Below are 19,123 nucleotides of genomic sequence, written 5' to 3'. Positions count from 1 at the left end.
AGAAGTGCAAAGGGATCTGGGTGTGTTGGTCCAGGATTCTCCAAAGGTTAACTTGCAGGTAGAGTCCGTAATTAAGAAAGCGAATGTAATGTTGTAGTTTATCTCAAGAGGGTTGGAATATAAAAGCAGCGATGTGCTTCTGAGGCTTTATAAAGCTCTAGTTAGGCCCCATTTAGAATACTGTGTCCAATTTTGGGCCCCACACCTCAGGAAGGACATACTAGCCCTGGAGCGTGTCCAGCAGAGATTCACACGGATGATCTCAGGAACGGTAGGTTTAACATATGATGAACGGCTAATGATCCTGGGATTGTACTCATTAGAGTTTAGAAGGTTGAGGGGAGATCTAATAGAAACTTACAAGATAAAGTATGGTTTCGAAGGGGTGGACGCTAGGAAGTTGTTTCCGTTAGGCGGGGAGACTAGGACCCGTGGGCACAGCCTTAAAATTAGAGGAGGTAAATTTAAAACTGAAATGAGACGTAATTTCTTCAGCCAGAGAGTGGTGGGCTTGTGAAATTCATTGCCACGGAGTGCAGTGGAGGCCGGGACGTTAGATGCCTTCAAGGCAGAGATTGTCAAATTCTTGATCTCAAAAGGAATTAAGGGCTCTGGGGAGAGTGCAGAGAAGTGGGGTTGAAATGCCCATCAGCCATGATTTAAATGGTGGAGTGGACTTGATGGGCCGAATGGCCTTACTTCCACTCCTATGTCTTACAGTCTTATGGTCTTTTAAGTGCTGCAGATTCCACACACTATTTCGTGGGCAGGGGTTTTGTTATGATACCAGTTGATGAAAAGTCTCAACAAGTTATATCCCAGAATTAAACACGGTTTGACAGATTATATGTATAACTTTCACAGTAGTTTATTGAGGTAATTAGTCACTGAATATGTTTACCATGAGGCAGCCATTGTTCTCTTAATATGCAAAAACAAGTTTATTCCACAAGAGCGAAAAAAGAAACGATCTAGTGTGTAATTCAATTTGAAAAGATCTTAACATAAACAGCAATAACACTGACTCGACCTTTCTCCCCCCAGCTACATCCTTTTGAATTACTCAATCCCAGAATATAATGATTCCTATTTAAACGCTTTAATTTTGTACTTTATTGATTCTTTCTTCTTTCCTTCTCGGACTGATGAAATAATTTTAAGGCATCATTCCAGTTTGCATGGAATGGATTGCTTTTCAGTTCTGACAGCTGAGATAACGTACACCTTTTACATCCTAGAGATTATAAAAATCTAACAAATTGCATTGCTGCTAGGATGAAACTTCTCTTCTGGGCTGAAAACTTATTTTCCTGCTCAGATGAAACTATGCTGCTATCATGAAGCTGAAACCTTACGCTTCTGAACTGAGCTGAAACTAATCCATCAGTATCCCAAAATAACAAAGTGTGGAGCTGGATGAACACAGCAGACCAAGGGGCATCTTAGGAGCACAAAAGCTGACGTTTCGGGCCGAGGCCCTTCATCAGAAAAATCATCCCATAGTCATTTGTTTCTCTGCATGTTATACCCTTATCACATTATCACCATGTAAACACTATATCAATTAACACCAGATTTTTAGCTAAGCACTTGCTAAGTTAAACGCTTTCTTTGAAATGTCAATATTAGGCCAATTGTCCAAGTTACTATGTGACCTCTGAAAAAGAAATTACTCACACAAAAATGAAAGAAAACTCCACCTGCCTCTATTTTAAGGTGTGTGTGTGTGTGTGTGTGTGTGTGTGTGTGTGTGTGTGTGTGTGTGTGTATGTGTGTGTGTGTGTGTGTCTCAATGCTTAAAATACAGGCAAACGGATATATACTCACATCCTGTTAAATTTTATTCACCACGATAGTGCTATGAACCAAACAATCCAAACTCATGTCCACTCATTGTAATGAAAGCATGATACTAACAAAGAAAATTGTCACAAAAAGTAGTTCAATGCTTTGAGCTTGCACCATGAATAACAGATAGAAGCAGAAAATAAAAGACTAATTCTAAATAGCCATGATTGGTGTACAAGTCTGATTTTTTTTTGAGATTGGGTTTATTCATCCATGCACTTTCTTAAGCCCACAACATATTTGAAAGAGGAATTTATTCCAGTCACATTGTTTGCTCATTTTCCATCTTATCTTTCAACAAACCATGAAGTTGTCCTCGTACATTTATCATCAGCATCCAATATATCATACAGCCTAAAGTTTAGGATGTGTTAATCCCTTGCAGCTTCCCATTCATTTCGATTGAAAATTATTTTGTCGTGCATTCAGAACCTTTGTGTTTGTGTTCCTGTACACAAAATGAAATTACACTATTAAGCATTATTCTGCCTTAATTGAAGTTCAACAATTTTTATTTCTTACCATCAAATTCTGCAGGTCCAACCCCAACAATAATTATCGACATTGGAAAACAAGCAGCCTTTAAAAAGAACAAGAAAGAATGACAAATTGCAACAAAGGAAGAGTTATTTGAAATTTTAGTACGATTTGAATGTACAATGCTTTAAAAGTGATGGCAGTGCTTATGTACATGCTTAGACTAGAAAGTCTGCAACAATATCCTTTTACATCTATAAAGCACCTTTGACGTAAAAATATCCCATAGTGGCTGAATATCTGTGAACCACATGAAATAAATATTAAATAACTTTATACTTGACACCAACACACAGAAAAAAAATGAGAGTATCAAACTGTATGAGGCTAAAAACAGTAAACCAAAATGGGTATTTTGGTCTTTCAAGGCACCCATGGCTGATTTCCTACTTATCATTCCCGTTCGAAATCTCACATATTCTTTAGTATTCTAAGAGAATTCCAAAGACCTATAAAACTCTAAATTAAAAACGTTTCCCTTCATCTCAATCTCAAATGACTGACTACACATTTTTCCTTTTCCTGAATTTCATGGCACTTGGAAGCCATCAAAAACTGTATTTGATATAACTCTTAATATAGACAAAAATAGCCTCAGAGAAACTCATAAATCTGTCAAAACCATAAACTCTCATTCGCAGGCAACCCAATGTACAGATTCAGTACTCCCAGAAAAATATAATGCTTTGTAACAGCAGTTGTCAAACTTTACTAACAGCCAGGCAGATGACTAACTAGAACTGTACTGAATAAAAAGAATAAGAGAATCTTGAACAGTTATTTGTTGATCACAGGTTGGATAACGTCTTCAACAGTGCAAAATACACTATATCCCTTTATCCAATGAATTATTTAGTTTAGTGCATTCAAAAACTATTCCACATTTACATAGTGAATCTATCACTCCGCAGCTGCAGAACAATGTTAAACAAAATCTGGGAAAAACCTCCACTGATCAGAAACATACCTACTACATTGGATAACAAAGTGTGGAGCTGGATGAACACAGCAGGCCAAGCAGCATCTCAGGAGCACAAAAGCTGACATTTCGGGCCTAGACCCTTCATCAGAGAGGGAGATGGGGAGATGGTTCTGGAATAAATAGGGAGAGAGGAAGAGGCGGACCGAAGATGGAGAGAAAAGAAGATAGGTCGAAGGAAGAGTATAGGTGGGGAGGTAGGGAGGGGATAGGTCAGTCCAGGGAAGACGGACAGGTCAAGGAGGTGGGATGAGGTTAGTAGGTAGGAAATGGAGGTGCGGCTGGAGGTGGGAGGAAGGGATGGGTGAGAGGAAGAACAGGTTAGGGAGGCAGAGACAGGCTGGGCAGGTTTTGGGTTGCAGTGGGGGGAGGGGATGAGCTGGGCTGGTCGTGTGATGCAGTTTGGGGAGGGGACGAACTGCGCTGGTTTTGGGATATGGTGGGGGAAGGGGAGATTTTGAAGCTGGTGAAGTCCACATTGATACCATTGGGCTGCAGGGTTCCCAAGCGGAATATGAGTTGCTATTCCTGCAACCTTCGGGTGGCATCCTTGTGGCACTGCAGGAGGCCCATGATGGACATGTCGTCTGAAGAATGGGAGGGGGAGTTAAAATGGTTCATGACTGGGAGGTGCAGTTGTTTATTGCGAACTGAGCAGAGGTGTTCCTCTGACCCCACCACCCAAGACATTTTTCCATCCCCACCCTTGTCTGCTTTCCGGAGAGACCACTCTCTCCGTGACTCCCTTGTTCGCTCCACACTGCCCTCCAACCCCACCACACCCGGCACCTTCCCCTGCAACCGCAGGAAGTTCTACACTTGCCCCCACACCTCCTCCCTCACCCCCATCCCAGGCCCCAAGATGACTTTCCACATTAAGCAGAGGTTCACCTGCACATCTGCCAATGTGGTATGCTGTATCCATTATACCCAGTGTGGCTTCCTCTACACTGGGGAAACCAAGCGGAGGCTTGGGGACCGCTTTGCAGAACACCTCCGCTCGGTTTGCAACAAACAACTGCACCTCCCAGTTGCGAACCATTTTAACAACCAAAATGATCATCTCTATGCCAGAATGACTCTAACCAGTTGGGTGTTTTCCCGGATTCCCACTGACTCTGGTTTTGCAAGGTCCACTCCTACTGGCACTGCCATGGACAGAGGCATCTACAACAGTTAGATTGGAAAATGCTAGGCCAAGTGCACTTTTTGCTCATGTATTCACTCAGCATGTGGTGCAGCATCAGTCTAGTAGATACATCATCTAAGAATCGACTAGCTCAGTCAGTAGTGGTGTTGGACTTTGAAACCCCCATCCAGAGTACATTCTGCACCTTTGTTACCCTCAATGATTCTTCCAACTATTGCTCAACATTGAGGAGAAGTGACTCATCAACAGGCTGGGTGGAGCCAGTACGTGGTCATCAACAGGAGGCTCTTGCCCATGTTTTAGCTGATGCTATGAGTCAATGTTGATGGCTCTCAGGACAACTTCTTCCTGATGGCAGAAACTTCTGTAATCAGTCAGGTCAGAGATATTAATACACATCTCTGGAATAAGTTGCGTTTGAACCCAGGCCTCATTCTGACTGTATACACTGTGCTGCCACCTCTGGTGTGCCTGTCTGCAGCGGGACAGAACTTACACAGGCAAGGTGATGGTGAGTGTCTGGGACATTGTCAGTTCAGTACAATTCTAAAAGTATGACCATGTCAGGCTTTGAATTGTCTGAGGAACAGCAAAACAGCCTGATGTTAGTGAATATGATTATGCACGTTTGGCAGGGCTGTATATACCAATGTCAATTCTTTTGCCTTGGTAGATGCCCAATGGCCTATCCACTTTGATTCCTGTTGACATTTTGCAATGGTTAGATACTATGGAGTGGCTTTCTAGGCTGTTTTGTGGGACTGGAGTGACATTTAGGCCAAACTGATTGTAGGTGGCAAATTTTCCTTCCCAAAATGGCATCAGAGTACCAGTTGTGTTTTTACGTTAATTGATAATAATTTCATCACTATCAGACAAACTGTTGGTTCCAGATTTATTAAGTTAATTAAAAATTCACTATCTGCTGTAGTGGGATCCAAACCCATATTCCCAGAATATCAGCCTGGGTCTCTAGATTATTAGTCCAGCATCTGTACCACGACACCACTGTTTCCCAAAAACAAACCATGTGGGTCTAGGAGAATGATAAGTCAGCAATAAAATCTCAGCGCTATCAATGCAGCTGCACTGGGCACCTTTTAGCTGGTAACTGGTAACTCACTCAGAGAAGTTATCATATAGCTTTAATGGATACTGTATAAAATAACATGAGCTCCTATGACACCATGGTAACGTCCCTACCTCTGGACCAGAAGGCACAGCTTCAATTCCCAGCAGCTCTAGAGGTCTGTAATAACAATTCTGAACAGGTTGATTAGGAAGATCTCTAAAATAACACACTGGGGACTTTTGAAGGTCCTTTTCTAAGGAAAGTTATACTAGCATTGTAGAGACAGATAGCTAAACTAATACTGGGTATGGAAAGGCTGCCTAATGAGAGATTCGTTGGGATGGGCCTATACCCATTGGAATTTAGAAAAATGAGAGGTGACATATTGAAAAGCACAGCATTATTAAGGGACTTGACATGTTTGATGCAGAAAGGCTGTTTCCCCTTGTGGGAGAGTCTTGGCCCACAGGGTATAATCTCAGAACAAAGGGCTGCACACTTAAAACAGAAATGATGAGGAATTTCTTCTCTCGGAGGAGAGTGAATCTGTGGAAGTCTTTATTACAAAGGGCTACCAAGACTGAGTCATTAAGTCTATTCAAAGCTAAGATAGATTCTTAAACAGTGAAGGGACCAAGCCTTATGGAAAAAGGCAGGAATAAGGAGTTAAGGATTATCAGATCGGCCATGACCTTATTGAATGGGGGAACAGACTCTTTGAACTGAATGGCCTACATCCACTTCTATGTGTTATGGTCTTATAGAATAAAAGTCCAGGCGAGAATGTCTTTGATGCAAAAATGGCACTTTCAATATCAACCAAAACTAGTGCATGGACAAAGATCCAACTAAACACCAATCTAGATGATCAAAGCTGATATATCAGAGTTAAACTTAAGAACTGTCAAAATTTCCAATAGACTTTTCAGTTATTATTGTGCCTGTACATATGTTACAACTGATGACTGTGGCCTGTCATGTTTTTAATGGGATTTTCAATTAATATGACAATCAAGTGACACTAGCATATATTTTAATCGCTTTGACCTGTCTTAAAATATCTCCCTTTGATCAAGCGCTTGATCATCTCTGACTATTCCTTTCATTATTGATTCAATGTCCATTTATTTGCTGGCACACCTTTTCAGGGATTTGATTAATATTTAAATTATACAATTAGAAACCAGCCATGATTTTAACTACTGATTGAAGCAGTCATACCTGAGCAACTAACGAAAGTTGGCAAAGAGCAGGGGAGAGGTCCAGAAAGACACCCATTATTCTCCATATTAAAACATGTTCAAAAACTGCATCAGAGATAATGGGAACTGCAGATGCTGGAGAATTCCAAGATAATAAAATGTGAGGCTGGATGAACACAGCAGGCCAAGCAGCATCTCAGGAGCTCCTGAGATGCTGCTTGGCCTGCTGTGTTCATCCAGCCTCACATTTTATTATCTTCAAAAACTGCAAGTTGTTCTTCAAACCCAATGTAATCACAGGTAAATAACTGCCACTGAAATGGCAATAAACTTAAAACTTGAATTGGTTTGAATTTCTATAGAGATCTTGCACTTACACAGCAGACCCAAATAGCTTGCAAGAAAGTCTGAAGTGAAGGGCAGAATATAGTGTTGTTGAAGAGGAACTTATCAGTAGGTTGAAGAATGCATGCCGGCCTCACATCTACTCCTTTGGTGATTGCCAAGGGGGGACATAGTGGCACAGCAGTTAGCAATGTTGCCTCACAGTGCCAAGGATTCAGGTTTGATTCACGCCTTGGGAGATTATTTGTGTGGAGTTTGTACATTGTCCCTCTGTCTGCCTGCGTTTCCTCCATAAACTTCAGTTTCCTCCCACAGTCCAAAGGTGTGTGGGTTAGGTGGATTGGCCATGCTAGATATTGGGTTATGGGTATAGGGCAGGGTGAGGGGTCTGGATGGGACTCACTTCGGTGGTGCAGTCCGGCCTCATCAGGTTCAATAGCCTCTTTCTACATGGTAGGAATTCCATTAATGAAGTGCTCATTGTGTGTTCACATGGACAGTACTAAGTGCCTGACCTGAGTTTTAGAACCCTAGGAGTGGGTTTGACCCACTTTGACAGTAGCAGAAAGCTGTTTAAAATATCCAACCATCTTCAATCCTAGAATTTCTCCTGTGATCGGGAATGCTTATCCAGTGTACACCCATCTGGCTGCCCTGAGAATTCCAGGTTTAGTCTTGCAGTTACTCCCAGGTGGATGAAAACTGAACAATTGAAGAAATCTCTCCAGGTCATGTGCCCGAATGTCCTTTTAAAAATAACACTAGAAACTTAACAGAACACAAATTTAAAAATGCACGTATACTGTACGAATATATCTATGGCATGTCTAGGTTTTAAAAAATGTACAAACCTTTTAATTTTCTAATGTAATTGACCCAGTGAACTTAGAGCAGTGTTCATATTTACACGACTCTAATAGTAATGAAATCTGAAATGTTCTTCTTTTGTGCATTTGAAGATTAAGAATCACAGAATTGTTACAGCTGAATCCTTCCTGCCTGTGCCAACACTATTACTTAGGAACAATCTCCGGCCTGTTCCCTATATCCTTGCCCACTAAGGAGAGTAAGCTATGAAAAGGACTTCTTCCAATTACAAGCATTTAACATTAACATTCCACATGTTTAGGTCAGGTGTAGCAGAACCAGTTTCATGCTTCCTGTGCTGTATGTTATCACCACACACACACACACACACAGACACACACACACAGACACACACACACACACAGACACACACACACACACACACACACACACACACCTCTCCTCTACGGTGTTTGGAACCTAGGAACCTCACTTCTCAACTAGTTGAAAGAGGCAAATGATCTGGATACCCAGCAGGAGGCCTTTATTTTAATAGTGCCTCAGCTTTTGGGGAAAACAAAGCAAGAAGACTACTGACCTTATTTTCAGGCCATTACTGACTACTTAATATCTGCCACAAGAATTTAAAATCACTTCACTGCAATGAAAAGTGACAGGTTAGTGTCGAGCCCATTGCAGTACCCAGTGCCTCAGTTCCATCCATTGAAAATCAACATTACTGGCTGCAAATTCATTAACAAATTACGTTAAGTTATTAAGAAAATGTCATGCAATATTAAAAAAATGCTAAAATTAAGGTTGTAGAAAGATGCTTCTGACATAGCAAAGAATTTGAGATCAACACCATGGAGACTAACATTGAAACTGTAAAGCCGACCTTATGAATTATTGAAGTTTCCTTGTCTTGCCAGAAGCACATAACATCTGCTAGCATTAGGAAATGATCTGGAATTGGCAGCTGCCTACAGCAAAGCAACAAGAGAAAAAAACACATCCAGCAAATGTCAAGTCTGCCAAGCACTCCCCACTGCTAAACCTTCCAGGCTTTAAAACCAGCATCCAATAACAAATTTCAGCCAAGCTACAAAACAGCAACTGTGTACTTTATACTCAGATTAATAAGATCTAAGTCAATCAATCAACAGCTAATGCTCTAATTACAAACAGCCCATTTCTCCTCTTTCCCAAAATCTATAAGCATCACGACAGACCCATGATCTCCAATCTGTTTCTGCTCCATCCAACTTATTTTGTCCCATTTTGACTTAATATTTTCTCCCCTTGTCCAGTCTCTTCCCATCTTTAATCCATGACTGTTTTAATGCACTCAGACATTTTAAAAATTTCCAGTTTCCTGGCCCTAACCGGCTCCTCTTCACTACACCTTCAAGCCCTCACCAGGGCAGTCTGATGGCTGCCCACTTCTTCAATGAAAATAGGCCAGGTCAATCTATCCAGCACCAGCACCCTCCCATGCTTGGCTGAACTTGCTTATTCTTCAAACAATTTCTCCTTTTATCCGTTCCACTTCTTCCAAATGAAAGGAGTTGCTACCAGCACCCTCATGAGTCCAAGTTTTGCAGGGTATATGGACCATTCCTTGTTCTGTGCACTCAGCTTCCCCTTGAACTGCAACCCCCCAACCCACTCACTCTTTTCCAGTACATTAATGATTGTTCTGGAAGTCTTTCCCTCTTCTACCATCAACTAGAAAACTTCTAACGGCTTTGCCTCTAGTTTCTACCCTTTTCTCAGCTTCATATAGCCCATTTATGAACGTTCCTTTCCCTTTCTCAATTGCACTGACTCTGTTTCTAGGGATAAGCTGGTTGTTAATAATGTTTATTATCAAACCACTGATTCCCATTGTGGCCTCAACTACATTACTTATAGGCTACCTTCTGTAAGAACTCCATCCCATTCTTCCATCTTATCCATTCCTACTGTATTTATTCTGAAGATGCAACTTTCCACATCCACGCTTCTGAGACATTTTCCATTTTCCTCAACTGAGGATTCTAAAAAATCCCACCCCTCCATCACCATTATGGCTACTGTTGACAGGGCTCTCAAATGCATCTGACCCATTTCCTACATTTCTGGTCTCATCCTGCCCCTCTCTTCCAGAGTGGTATAAGTGTTCCTATTGTCCTCACTTGCCACTCTACCAATCTCCACATTCAAAGGATCATCCTGCACTATTTCGGCCACTTCCTGTATGATGCCACCACCAGCACATCACCCTCACTACAACCTGTAATGTCCCAACTATTTATTTAAAATTCTACCAATTCTATTTGAAGAAGAACCAGTTCAATTTACTTTCCCGATTGCTGACTGGGAGAACAAATTAATGTAATTGGGTGGTTACCCTGCTTGAAGGCATCACAATCATTAGATATTTGGAAATTGCTTTGATTTAGCACCAGATTCACATTAACATTGGAAAACTATGCCTCAGAGATCATTACATCTTTGTGGGCAGTTGTGTTAGTGACATGTGAATTCAACGGCTGCAAAAACTGGGCCATAGCTTTTCCACAATTAATCCAGAGTCAATCATTTCCTACTCATATAAGGACTTCCTTGATGGCACAATAACTTGGAAGCCTATCACAGCTGAAAAAAATAGATAACAGATTGATATAAACAATACTGATAGTGCAGCTTTACATCTTCAAACATTCCAAAATAGTTGGATCATGGACTTCCTTCAAATTACAAATGAGATTCACTGAGAAACATATGATCAGTGCAAAAACCTCCAAGCAAAATTACTAAGAAATTGCCCCGACGCAGATTTCTTTTAACTGTCTCTGGAATCTCCATACAGGGACATAGCCCTTTTCAAAACTCCCAGATATAAATTTGCCAGAACCAAGGCTAAATGACTCCTTGATACAATCTATGTCGTAGGATTTGATGAAAAGTTCTCAGTTTTAAATGTGTACTTATATGCATAATGTCTTGGATATCTTTGGAAAATGCTAGGCACCTTCAACATTTAAGAAACTGTTTTTGGATCTCTTAAAAAAAATACTTATGGGATACAGGCCTAATTAGTGCTCACTCCACCCCAGGCAACTTTCTTTGGGAAAGGTCATAACAAACCACCTTCTTAATGCAACTGAGTGACGTTGTAGGGCATTTCACAGGACAAATAATAGTGAACAAGGTTTCTAAAGACATGGAGTGACTGGTCAAACTGGATAAAGAAGGTAGATTTCTTCCCCTGAAAGGTAGATCTGTGAAACGTTCAGGTTTTTACAGCAACCTAGTCATTTCATGGTCATCATCACTGTTCAACCTTAACATTGATTCCAAATTTACACACATTAAACTTTTGGGAATTTGAATACATGACTCCAAATCATTAATAGTGATCTCTACATTTGTTCATTCACGTGTGTTCTGATCAAAGGCAGGTGCTTGGTTCACTGTCTGATGATTTATCCTGACCATTTTTCTTACCCAGTAGTAAGCTGTCATTGCTTTCTGCCTTCAGGGGCTGGGAAAGGAAAGAAACACCCACCACCTCCCCATCTCAGCAGCAATGGTAATCAAACCAGCACTGTTGGCATTATTCCAAATCACATGCTAGCTATCCAACCAACTCAGCTATATGGCACCTCTATTCTCAGGCTTACTATCATACCCCCTGTTAAATCAGATCCTTTCCTTGCCCTTCCATACTTCATGGCTTCACACACAGTGATGCCACATTACTCCAAAATAACCAGCAAACAACTTACAACTGCTGAAAACTTACATTGACAATGGATTCTTTTGTCTGTGCCATATCTGAGATGACTCCATCAGTTAAAATAAGAAGAACAAAATATTGTGATCCATCGTTTACAGAGGCAGCATACCTGCAAAAATAACAAGAGGAATGCATTCAACCCTGAAAAGATACAAAAGCCCAGGGACTACTTTCTATTCTAATGAAAATTCTGGCCCATTTAAAACAACTGGAAAAAATGGCATAAGAACATATTAGTATGTTTACACTAACAGCACAAATAGTAATTACATGATTTTTGATGCTTTGTTTGTTACTCTAAGCGACGTACAGCGAGCATGGAATTCAATATTTCCCAGAAAATTCAACTTCAGTCCAGATCCAGTATATAGCCGATTGCATCAAAAATACACGCAAATACAGAATTACTTAAAGTACATTGTCATTTCCATTTTGACTAAACTAAGAATGTGGCATGGGCTAAGTAATTCAATAGAAAGTACTGCATGTGGTATAAGTTAGCCAATTGGAAAGATCATTGCGCTCTGAAAACATAAGATCATATTTTAACAATGATTGATATATTGTCTGAAAGCTCAAATAAAGATCTGAGGGAACACTGAAAATTCTCAGGATCACTTCTGTCTGTACGCTATCTCTGGTAAGACAAGAAAGGTATCAGCAGAGGTTTGCAATGTTGGTTGACTTGTTTTTGAAACAGTTGTCCCAACCAGTTCTCTATGTTCATAAGTTGGACTGACTAGATTGGGTGTGCCTTTGTTATGTGGATGTTGGTTAAAGTCAAAGCCTAATGGTTCATCTGTTTCAATGCTTCTTATTGTCGGCAGTATTTTGGGACAACTGAATGACTTGCCAGGCCCCTCTGGAGGGCGAAACAAAATGAAAATAAGAACTGCAGATGTTAGAAATCAGAAACAGATATTGCTGGAAAATTTCAGTAGGTCTGGCAGTATCTGTGGAGAGAAAGCAGAGTTAACATTTTGGGTCCATTGACCCTTCCTCAGAACTGCTTGTGGCTGAGAAAAGGATGGGTGTACTGCTGAAGATGGGGTGGAAGAAGTGGGGTAGGATAAATGATAGGTGGAGATGGTATAAACAGAGAGGGAGAACAATGGTTGGACAGACAAAGGAGTGGGTAAAGATCAACCTGCCCATTTGCATAGAATTCCTAACAGCATGGGAGCAGTCCATTTGGCCCATCTAGTCCACACCGACCCTCTGAAAAGCATCCTGCCCAGATCCACCCCATCCCTGTAATGCGATATTTCCCATGGCTAATCCACCTAGCCTGCACATCCCTGGACACTGTGGGTAATTCAGCATGGCCAATCCAATTAAACTGTGCATCTCTGGACTATGTGAGGAAACCCATACAAACAACGAGGATGTGCAAACTCCACACAGTTGCCTAAGGGTGGAATCGAACCCAGGTGCCTCACACTGTGAGGCAACAATATTAGCCACTGTGCCACTTTGCCAACTTTCCTCCCTCCTCACTACCCAAGGCCCCAAATACACCTTCCCAGAGAACCTACACTTCACTCGATATAGTTGAGTGCATTTGCTGCTCACATTATGGTCTCCTCTACATTAGGGAGATGAAACACACAGTGGGCAGCCACTTTGCCGAACACCTACACTTTGCCCACAAATAAAGACCCTAAGCTTCCTGCTGCCTGCCACTTCAATACCCTATCCTGTTCCCTGGCAACATCTCTGCGTCAGGCTTGCTGCAGTGTTCCAACAAAATTCAGTGAAAGCTGGAAGAACAAAACCTCACTTTCTGCTTGGGGATCCTGCAGCCTTCTGGACTCAATATTGAGTTCAATAATTTTAGGGCCTGAACATGTCTTTACTCCAACCTCCAAACACTAGGCCTTGTCATTACATGGGCTATTGTCGCACACATCCCATTGTCACTCATTATTGGGGCCCAATAGCAACTAGGCTGACAATTACCCATCCCTTTGTCTGCCCATTTGTTGGTCTCTCTCTCTCTCCCTGAGATCCAACTCCATTTACTCCTCTCCACTCCCCCCACCTCCCTATCTTCAGCATATATATAGCAACCCTTTCAAAGCTGCAATCAATTCTGGAGAAAAGTCAACGCACCCAAAACACTAATTCTGCTTTGTCTCCACAGATGCAGCTAGACGTATTGAATTTTTCCACAATTTTGTCTTTGCCCCGTCAGAGGCAACCAAGTACAAGTCATATCACGGCTAGAACGAGTGAGTGCAGGAACTGGATTTTTATAACAAATCCTTTTTGTTTAAAAGCTAAACACAAACTCATCCCACCTTTGTGGGAGTTAAATTTATGTTTCATCACCTTCCTGTGGAATTGCAACTTTCACAGCATACAACGATTAAATTTCAGCCAAAGAAAGGGTAAAGTGCTTATGGGTAACGACCATGAGGTATGAATAGCAGAAAAAAATCTGAAATATAACTGCCACTTTTTCAGCCTTGTACATAAATTACACTGTTAAATATAAATTTGGAAGCAAAATGAGTTTTGTAAGAGATTTTTATTTCTGTTGCTGAGTAGGGCTAGCATTTAGACAAGACACCATTTGGAGACTTCGGCACTAGACTTGGACACAGGCAGTTGTAGCTTATCAAGCCAAATAGTCTCATGTCCTCAGTATACAGTGGTGAGTAAATTCTTCCTGCTAATGTCTACACAATAGATTCTACAGAAATAGTCCATCTTGGACAGCAAAGGGAAGAACATCCATCCTTTGTAATCATATTAGCAATACGACAGGAGTTACATATGCTAAACAAATATTGCAACTCCAAGTCAACATTAAAGAATTATCATTGCACTAAATCTCCTTTCTTGGATACTGTTGGTAAACCTGGTGAGTGAGATGGGGGTCATTTGTAGATGACATTCAACTTAAATGCCCCTAATTCCAGAACTTTTATTATTAGCAAGCAACTGCAAGTTCGCAGGGCACAGCGACCATCACCGCATTACTGGAGTTTAAACCGACGTCTCTGCAATTCTGTCTGTAGTGGGACATGTCTCAGTAACATGCAACATTGTTTATGTTTCTCTACATCTCATGCTCGGCATTTCCAACTGTCTGCACGGTAGTGCAGACTCAAAACATTCCATATTTAGTCAGTCAATCATTAAAATGAAAGCGTAAGTGGCACCCTGTCGATCTGCTACAAATTCTAACCTCCACCACAGTCCCCTCGGAGTCTTGTGTCACAAATAATAAGGGAGGTAAAAGGTGTACAAGATACATAAACTATTGAATGCTCTCAAACTATGAAGAAAAAAAATGTGCAATTTACTGATTTGAATGGTTGACATGGGCTACCCTCTTTCTAACAGCGGCTGAAGTACCTTGCTACATGATTAATTACAGGGGCAAAGTTGGTCGGTCCGTAGAGTTGCACAGACTTTAGACTCTGGTAGTAAGCTTCCATAACCCCATCAATTCCTTGGCAATATGGATTATGAGGGTTTCCATTCTGCAAAACAAAGGTGGGAAAATCAAATATATCATAGCCTACAAATCACCATGACAGCTTACAATTTCATTTTACACTTCTGGGGAAAAAAAATTCAAAATGACTTGAAGTAGGAAACTCAAGCAGATTAGTTCTCAAACACTGATGAGGGCCAAGATGGAATTCCAGCAGGCGACTAACATTAGACAATGTGGGGATTGGTGTCCACCTTGATTTTACTTGTATGGGGAGTGGGGGTGGGGGTGCCAGTGGGGAGTGAAGGGGCAGGGTATGGCCAGTGTTCCACCTCCGCCCTAACATCAAGATGCCACATCAGGGAGCCACGCTGGGGAGAGGGGAGATAAATGTTCTACTGGTGGTGGGTAAAAATGTCCAGAACACTACGAATTGAGGCGAATCCTGCTGTCACCTTTTGAGGGAACCCTGAAACTCTAGGAAGGAAGGCAATCACTCCTAGAGGAATTAACTACCTTGCTCATTCTAGTATATTCCTTCCATTCAGAGTTGCTCCCGTCCGTGGTTTTCAGCCTCGTACAGATTTTGGAGATTGTGTTGCTTTGGAATGCTAGCTCAGAACAGTCACGGCTGCAATGCTCTTGCAGGCATCTGTAGGAAGCACCAGCTGTAGTGGTGACACTCCAGTAAGTTACGATGGGGCCACTATCTTCACCCATCAGCAGACTTGCAGCCTTCAACATTGAAACTACATCAATAGTACTGACAAATTCTGGGCTTGAGTATATGGTACTATATGCTAGAGTTGTGGTAGAGTCAGAGATAAACAGCACGGAAAGCAACCCTATGGCCCAGCTTGTCCATGTCAACCAGGTATCTTAAATAAATCCAGCCCCATGTGTCAGCATTGGGCCAACATAACTCTAATTCCTTGCTATTCATGTGCCCATCCAGATGCCTTTTATATTTAATAATTGTACCAGCAGTTCATTCATAATTCACAAGCGCCACCCGCTGTGTGAAAAGTTGCCTCTTAGGTCCATTTTAAATTTTTCCCCTCTCACCTTAAACTTAAGGCCCCCAGTTTTGGACTCCCCAAACCCTTGTCTATTTACCCGATTCACGCTCCTTATGATTTCATAAGGAAACCACTGTAAGGTCACGCCTCAGCCTTCAACGCTCTGGAGAAAAAAAAAACCCAGTCTACCCAGCCTCTCCCTATAGCTCAAACCCTTTTTAGTTTCTTTTTCTGCCACAGGCAATTATTTATATTTTAATGGCCTCAAAAATGTTCTTGTTGCATAAACATCCAAGCTGATACGTTAAAGGATGCTGACTTGAATGCTGCAGGGATAAGGGTGTCAATGGGGCTTTACCTAAATTAGTGCAGATAATTTTGAACTTAAAACTTATTTTGAACTGGAAAATATAAAAATGTACATGTACCTTTTCTTCAAAATGAATGGAATGCAAAAGTTAAAGTCAGAGCAATGACTCATAATTAAGGTGAATCACAGGACAAGTAGTCAAAGATAAAAATTTCAGTCTGATATCAGGAAGTTCTAAACACAAAATACAAAACCCAACAAATGTACAGATTGTTTCAGAGATAGTAGAAACTGTAGGCAGGGAGGTTGTTTCCGCTAGCAGGTGAAACTAGGACCAGAGGGCATCACCTCAAAATAAAGGGAAGCAGACGTAGTACTGAGGTCAGGAGGAACTTCTTCATCGAAAGGGTTGTGAATCTGTGGAATTCCCTGCCCAGTGAAGCGATTGAAGCTACCCCGATGAACGTTTTTAAGGCGAGACCAGATAAATTTTTGAACAGTAAAGGAATTAAGGGCTATGGTGAGTGGGCAGCTAAGTGGAGCGGAGTCTCAAAAAGATCAGCCATGATCTTATTAAATGGCAGGGCAGGCTCAAGGGGCCGGATGGCCTACTCCTGCTCCTGGTTCTTATGTTCTTATGTAAGTATCTTTCATTGAAACATAGATTTGCAATGTTGCAGCTTTGTTTTAACAATAAAAGAGAAGTTTATTAAGTAAAAGGAATGAAGATAAAACAGGATAAACTAGACCATTTATTTAGAGCACAAATTTAATTTGGAAGCACATGGTGAAATATAATCCCTCCATAAAACCTTCAATGTTCCTTTATAGATCCTGAAACACCCCTCTGTGAAATTGAAGAGCACCCCTTGTACAATTCCCACATCATAAACTAACTTTCTCTAACAGCTTAATTGTAATAAAAGTAAAATGCCACAGATGCTGGAAATCTCAAATAGAAACTACTGGAGAAACTCAGCAAGTCCAACCGCACTGGTGAAGAAAGAAACAGAGCTAACATTTCAAGTCTGATACAGCTCTCCTTCAGAACTACATGGCTTAACTTGACTTCAACTCCCAGGGTTGAATCTTACACTTTTTTTTGACTAAGTTCAAGTTGCATCAAGATTTTGAAGGATTTCTCTGCTGGGAGGTGTAGAAAGTTCTCTCACCATGTCTTACTGAACATGCTGCATTTATTACTCCATCTTTATGTTATCTCTCATGTCCAATTCAAGCCCCATCTTATCACGCACCACTTCTAGAACAAATCATCTGTCAATGGATATCCCAGAATTCATTAGCATTCCTTGCATCTGCGCCATCTTTAAAAGCCCATCGTGCGCCCAGGCAAATATTGTCATTCCAAACGTTGTCCTGCATGGCTCTGGACATTTGCCTTTGACATGGCAGACGGGAAAATCAGTGCTGTGCTGTTTGTTTGAGGTGAGACCTAGAGGACATCTGCATGGAGTGATACAGAGATGGGACTTCCTCTTCCCCAGAAAGAGTAGTGGAGGCCATGACACCAGACTATACCAGGCTTGCCTACATCTAAACTCCAGGTTAAAGCTCTCAGACTTCTAGAGGAACGTACAGCACTGTAGGAAGAAGGTCAATGACCTTCTCCACTAATTCAGTGTAAGTGCTACCATCTTCTCTTGAATATCTCACACTTAATCTCTACTTTGTAACATCCCATAATACCTGCCTCTCTCTCTTTCAGGAGGAAACAGTCCCTAATGAGACAGAAGGAATCAGGATGGCTGGTGGCCTGCCCAATATTCAGCTCCTCATCGCTTGTGTGGAGCTGACTCTGACCATCTCAAATGGTGGGCTGATATTTCCAAGCCCCTGGATTGGTTTCAGAGGATTCTCTCGGCTTACTATGCTGAGACTACCTGAGCAAAAGCTATCCCCCTTGACCTGATGGAAGCCTGCTGAAAACTGCAGTCTGATGCTTTCCTTTGAGTCTGCTCTAAAGGGAAAGACAGGGGAAAAGTAACATGAACCTTATATCTCTGGGTGACAGTCAAATCACAAAAAGGGCAAGACAAGTCAACACAGAACAGAGACACTGTAAGCATCCAGGTCAGCTCAGAGTGAGTGAGTGAGTGCTATGTCAGCGAGCAAAGAGCCTGGAGATACAGCCTGGTTTGGTCCATGAGCTGGGTGCACGTCCCTGAGTGCAGAGTCCTTGCTCCTGTATTACAATGAGAGTTGCTGATGCAGATTAAGGTGCTGCATAGAAGTGCAGAAGCATCCTGTACAGGGATTGGAGATGAGCCACAAGGGCTCATATAGACTGGAACATATTGGATGTCAATGCCTGTGGATGTGGAGTGTGTGACCTGTGCCCTTGGAATATGGCCTGGTATATCGGCACCTGGTGTCCAGCATAGAGCTTGTTTCAGATTTTCTCAACATCCAGCTTGTTCGGCAAATCTGGTGATAGATTGCTATGTCATAAGGAAAGTTGGGCTGTCAATAAATTATTTAACAAGCAATAATCCCCCTTAATTGACAACTTGGCATCATCTACTGAGAAAATTACCATGCCACTTGTGAAATGTATAAAAGATGGCAAAAATTGCCTCTGATGTCGAGATGAATCTCACTGGACTT

The 19,123-nt window shown here is 41.5% G+C and overlaps 1 protein-coding gene across 3 annotated transcripts in view; it reads right to left on the bottom strand.

Moving 5' to 3' along the window:
- The window catches only part of LOC125463244 (copine-8), a 300,826-nt gene that overhangs the window by 16,724 nt on the left and 264,979 nt on the right, over window positions 1-19,123 (bottom strand). For 2 of the 3 annotated variants that reach the window (XM_048554261.2, XM_048554262.2), the window contains 3 exons: window positions 15,088-15,215; window positions 11,731-11,833; window positions 2,371-2,428 (listed from right to left, as the gene is read on the bottom strand). In XM_048554261.2, the coding sequence (XP_048410218.1) occupies window positions 2,371-2,428; window positions 11,731-11,833; window positions 15,088-15,215 (289 nt within the window). Of the gene's footprint in view, window positions 1-2,370; window positions 2,429-11,730; window positions 11,834-15,087; window positions 15,216-19,123 lie in introns of those variants that run through there. The other variant, XM_059654654.1, reaches the window with a different exon arrangement.

This window comes from Stegostoma tigrinum, chromosome 25 (assembly GCF_030684315.1).
Source record: "Stegostoma tigrinum isolate sSteTig4 chromosome 25, sSteTig4.hap1, whole genome shotgun sequence".
Taxonomy (NCBI): domain Eukaryota; kingdom Metazoa; phylum Chordata; class Chondrichthyes; order Orectolobiformes; family Stegostomatidae; genus Stegostoma; species Stegostoma tigrinum.
This window is presented reverse-complemented; position numbering and strand designations above follow the sequence as displayed.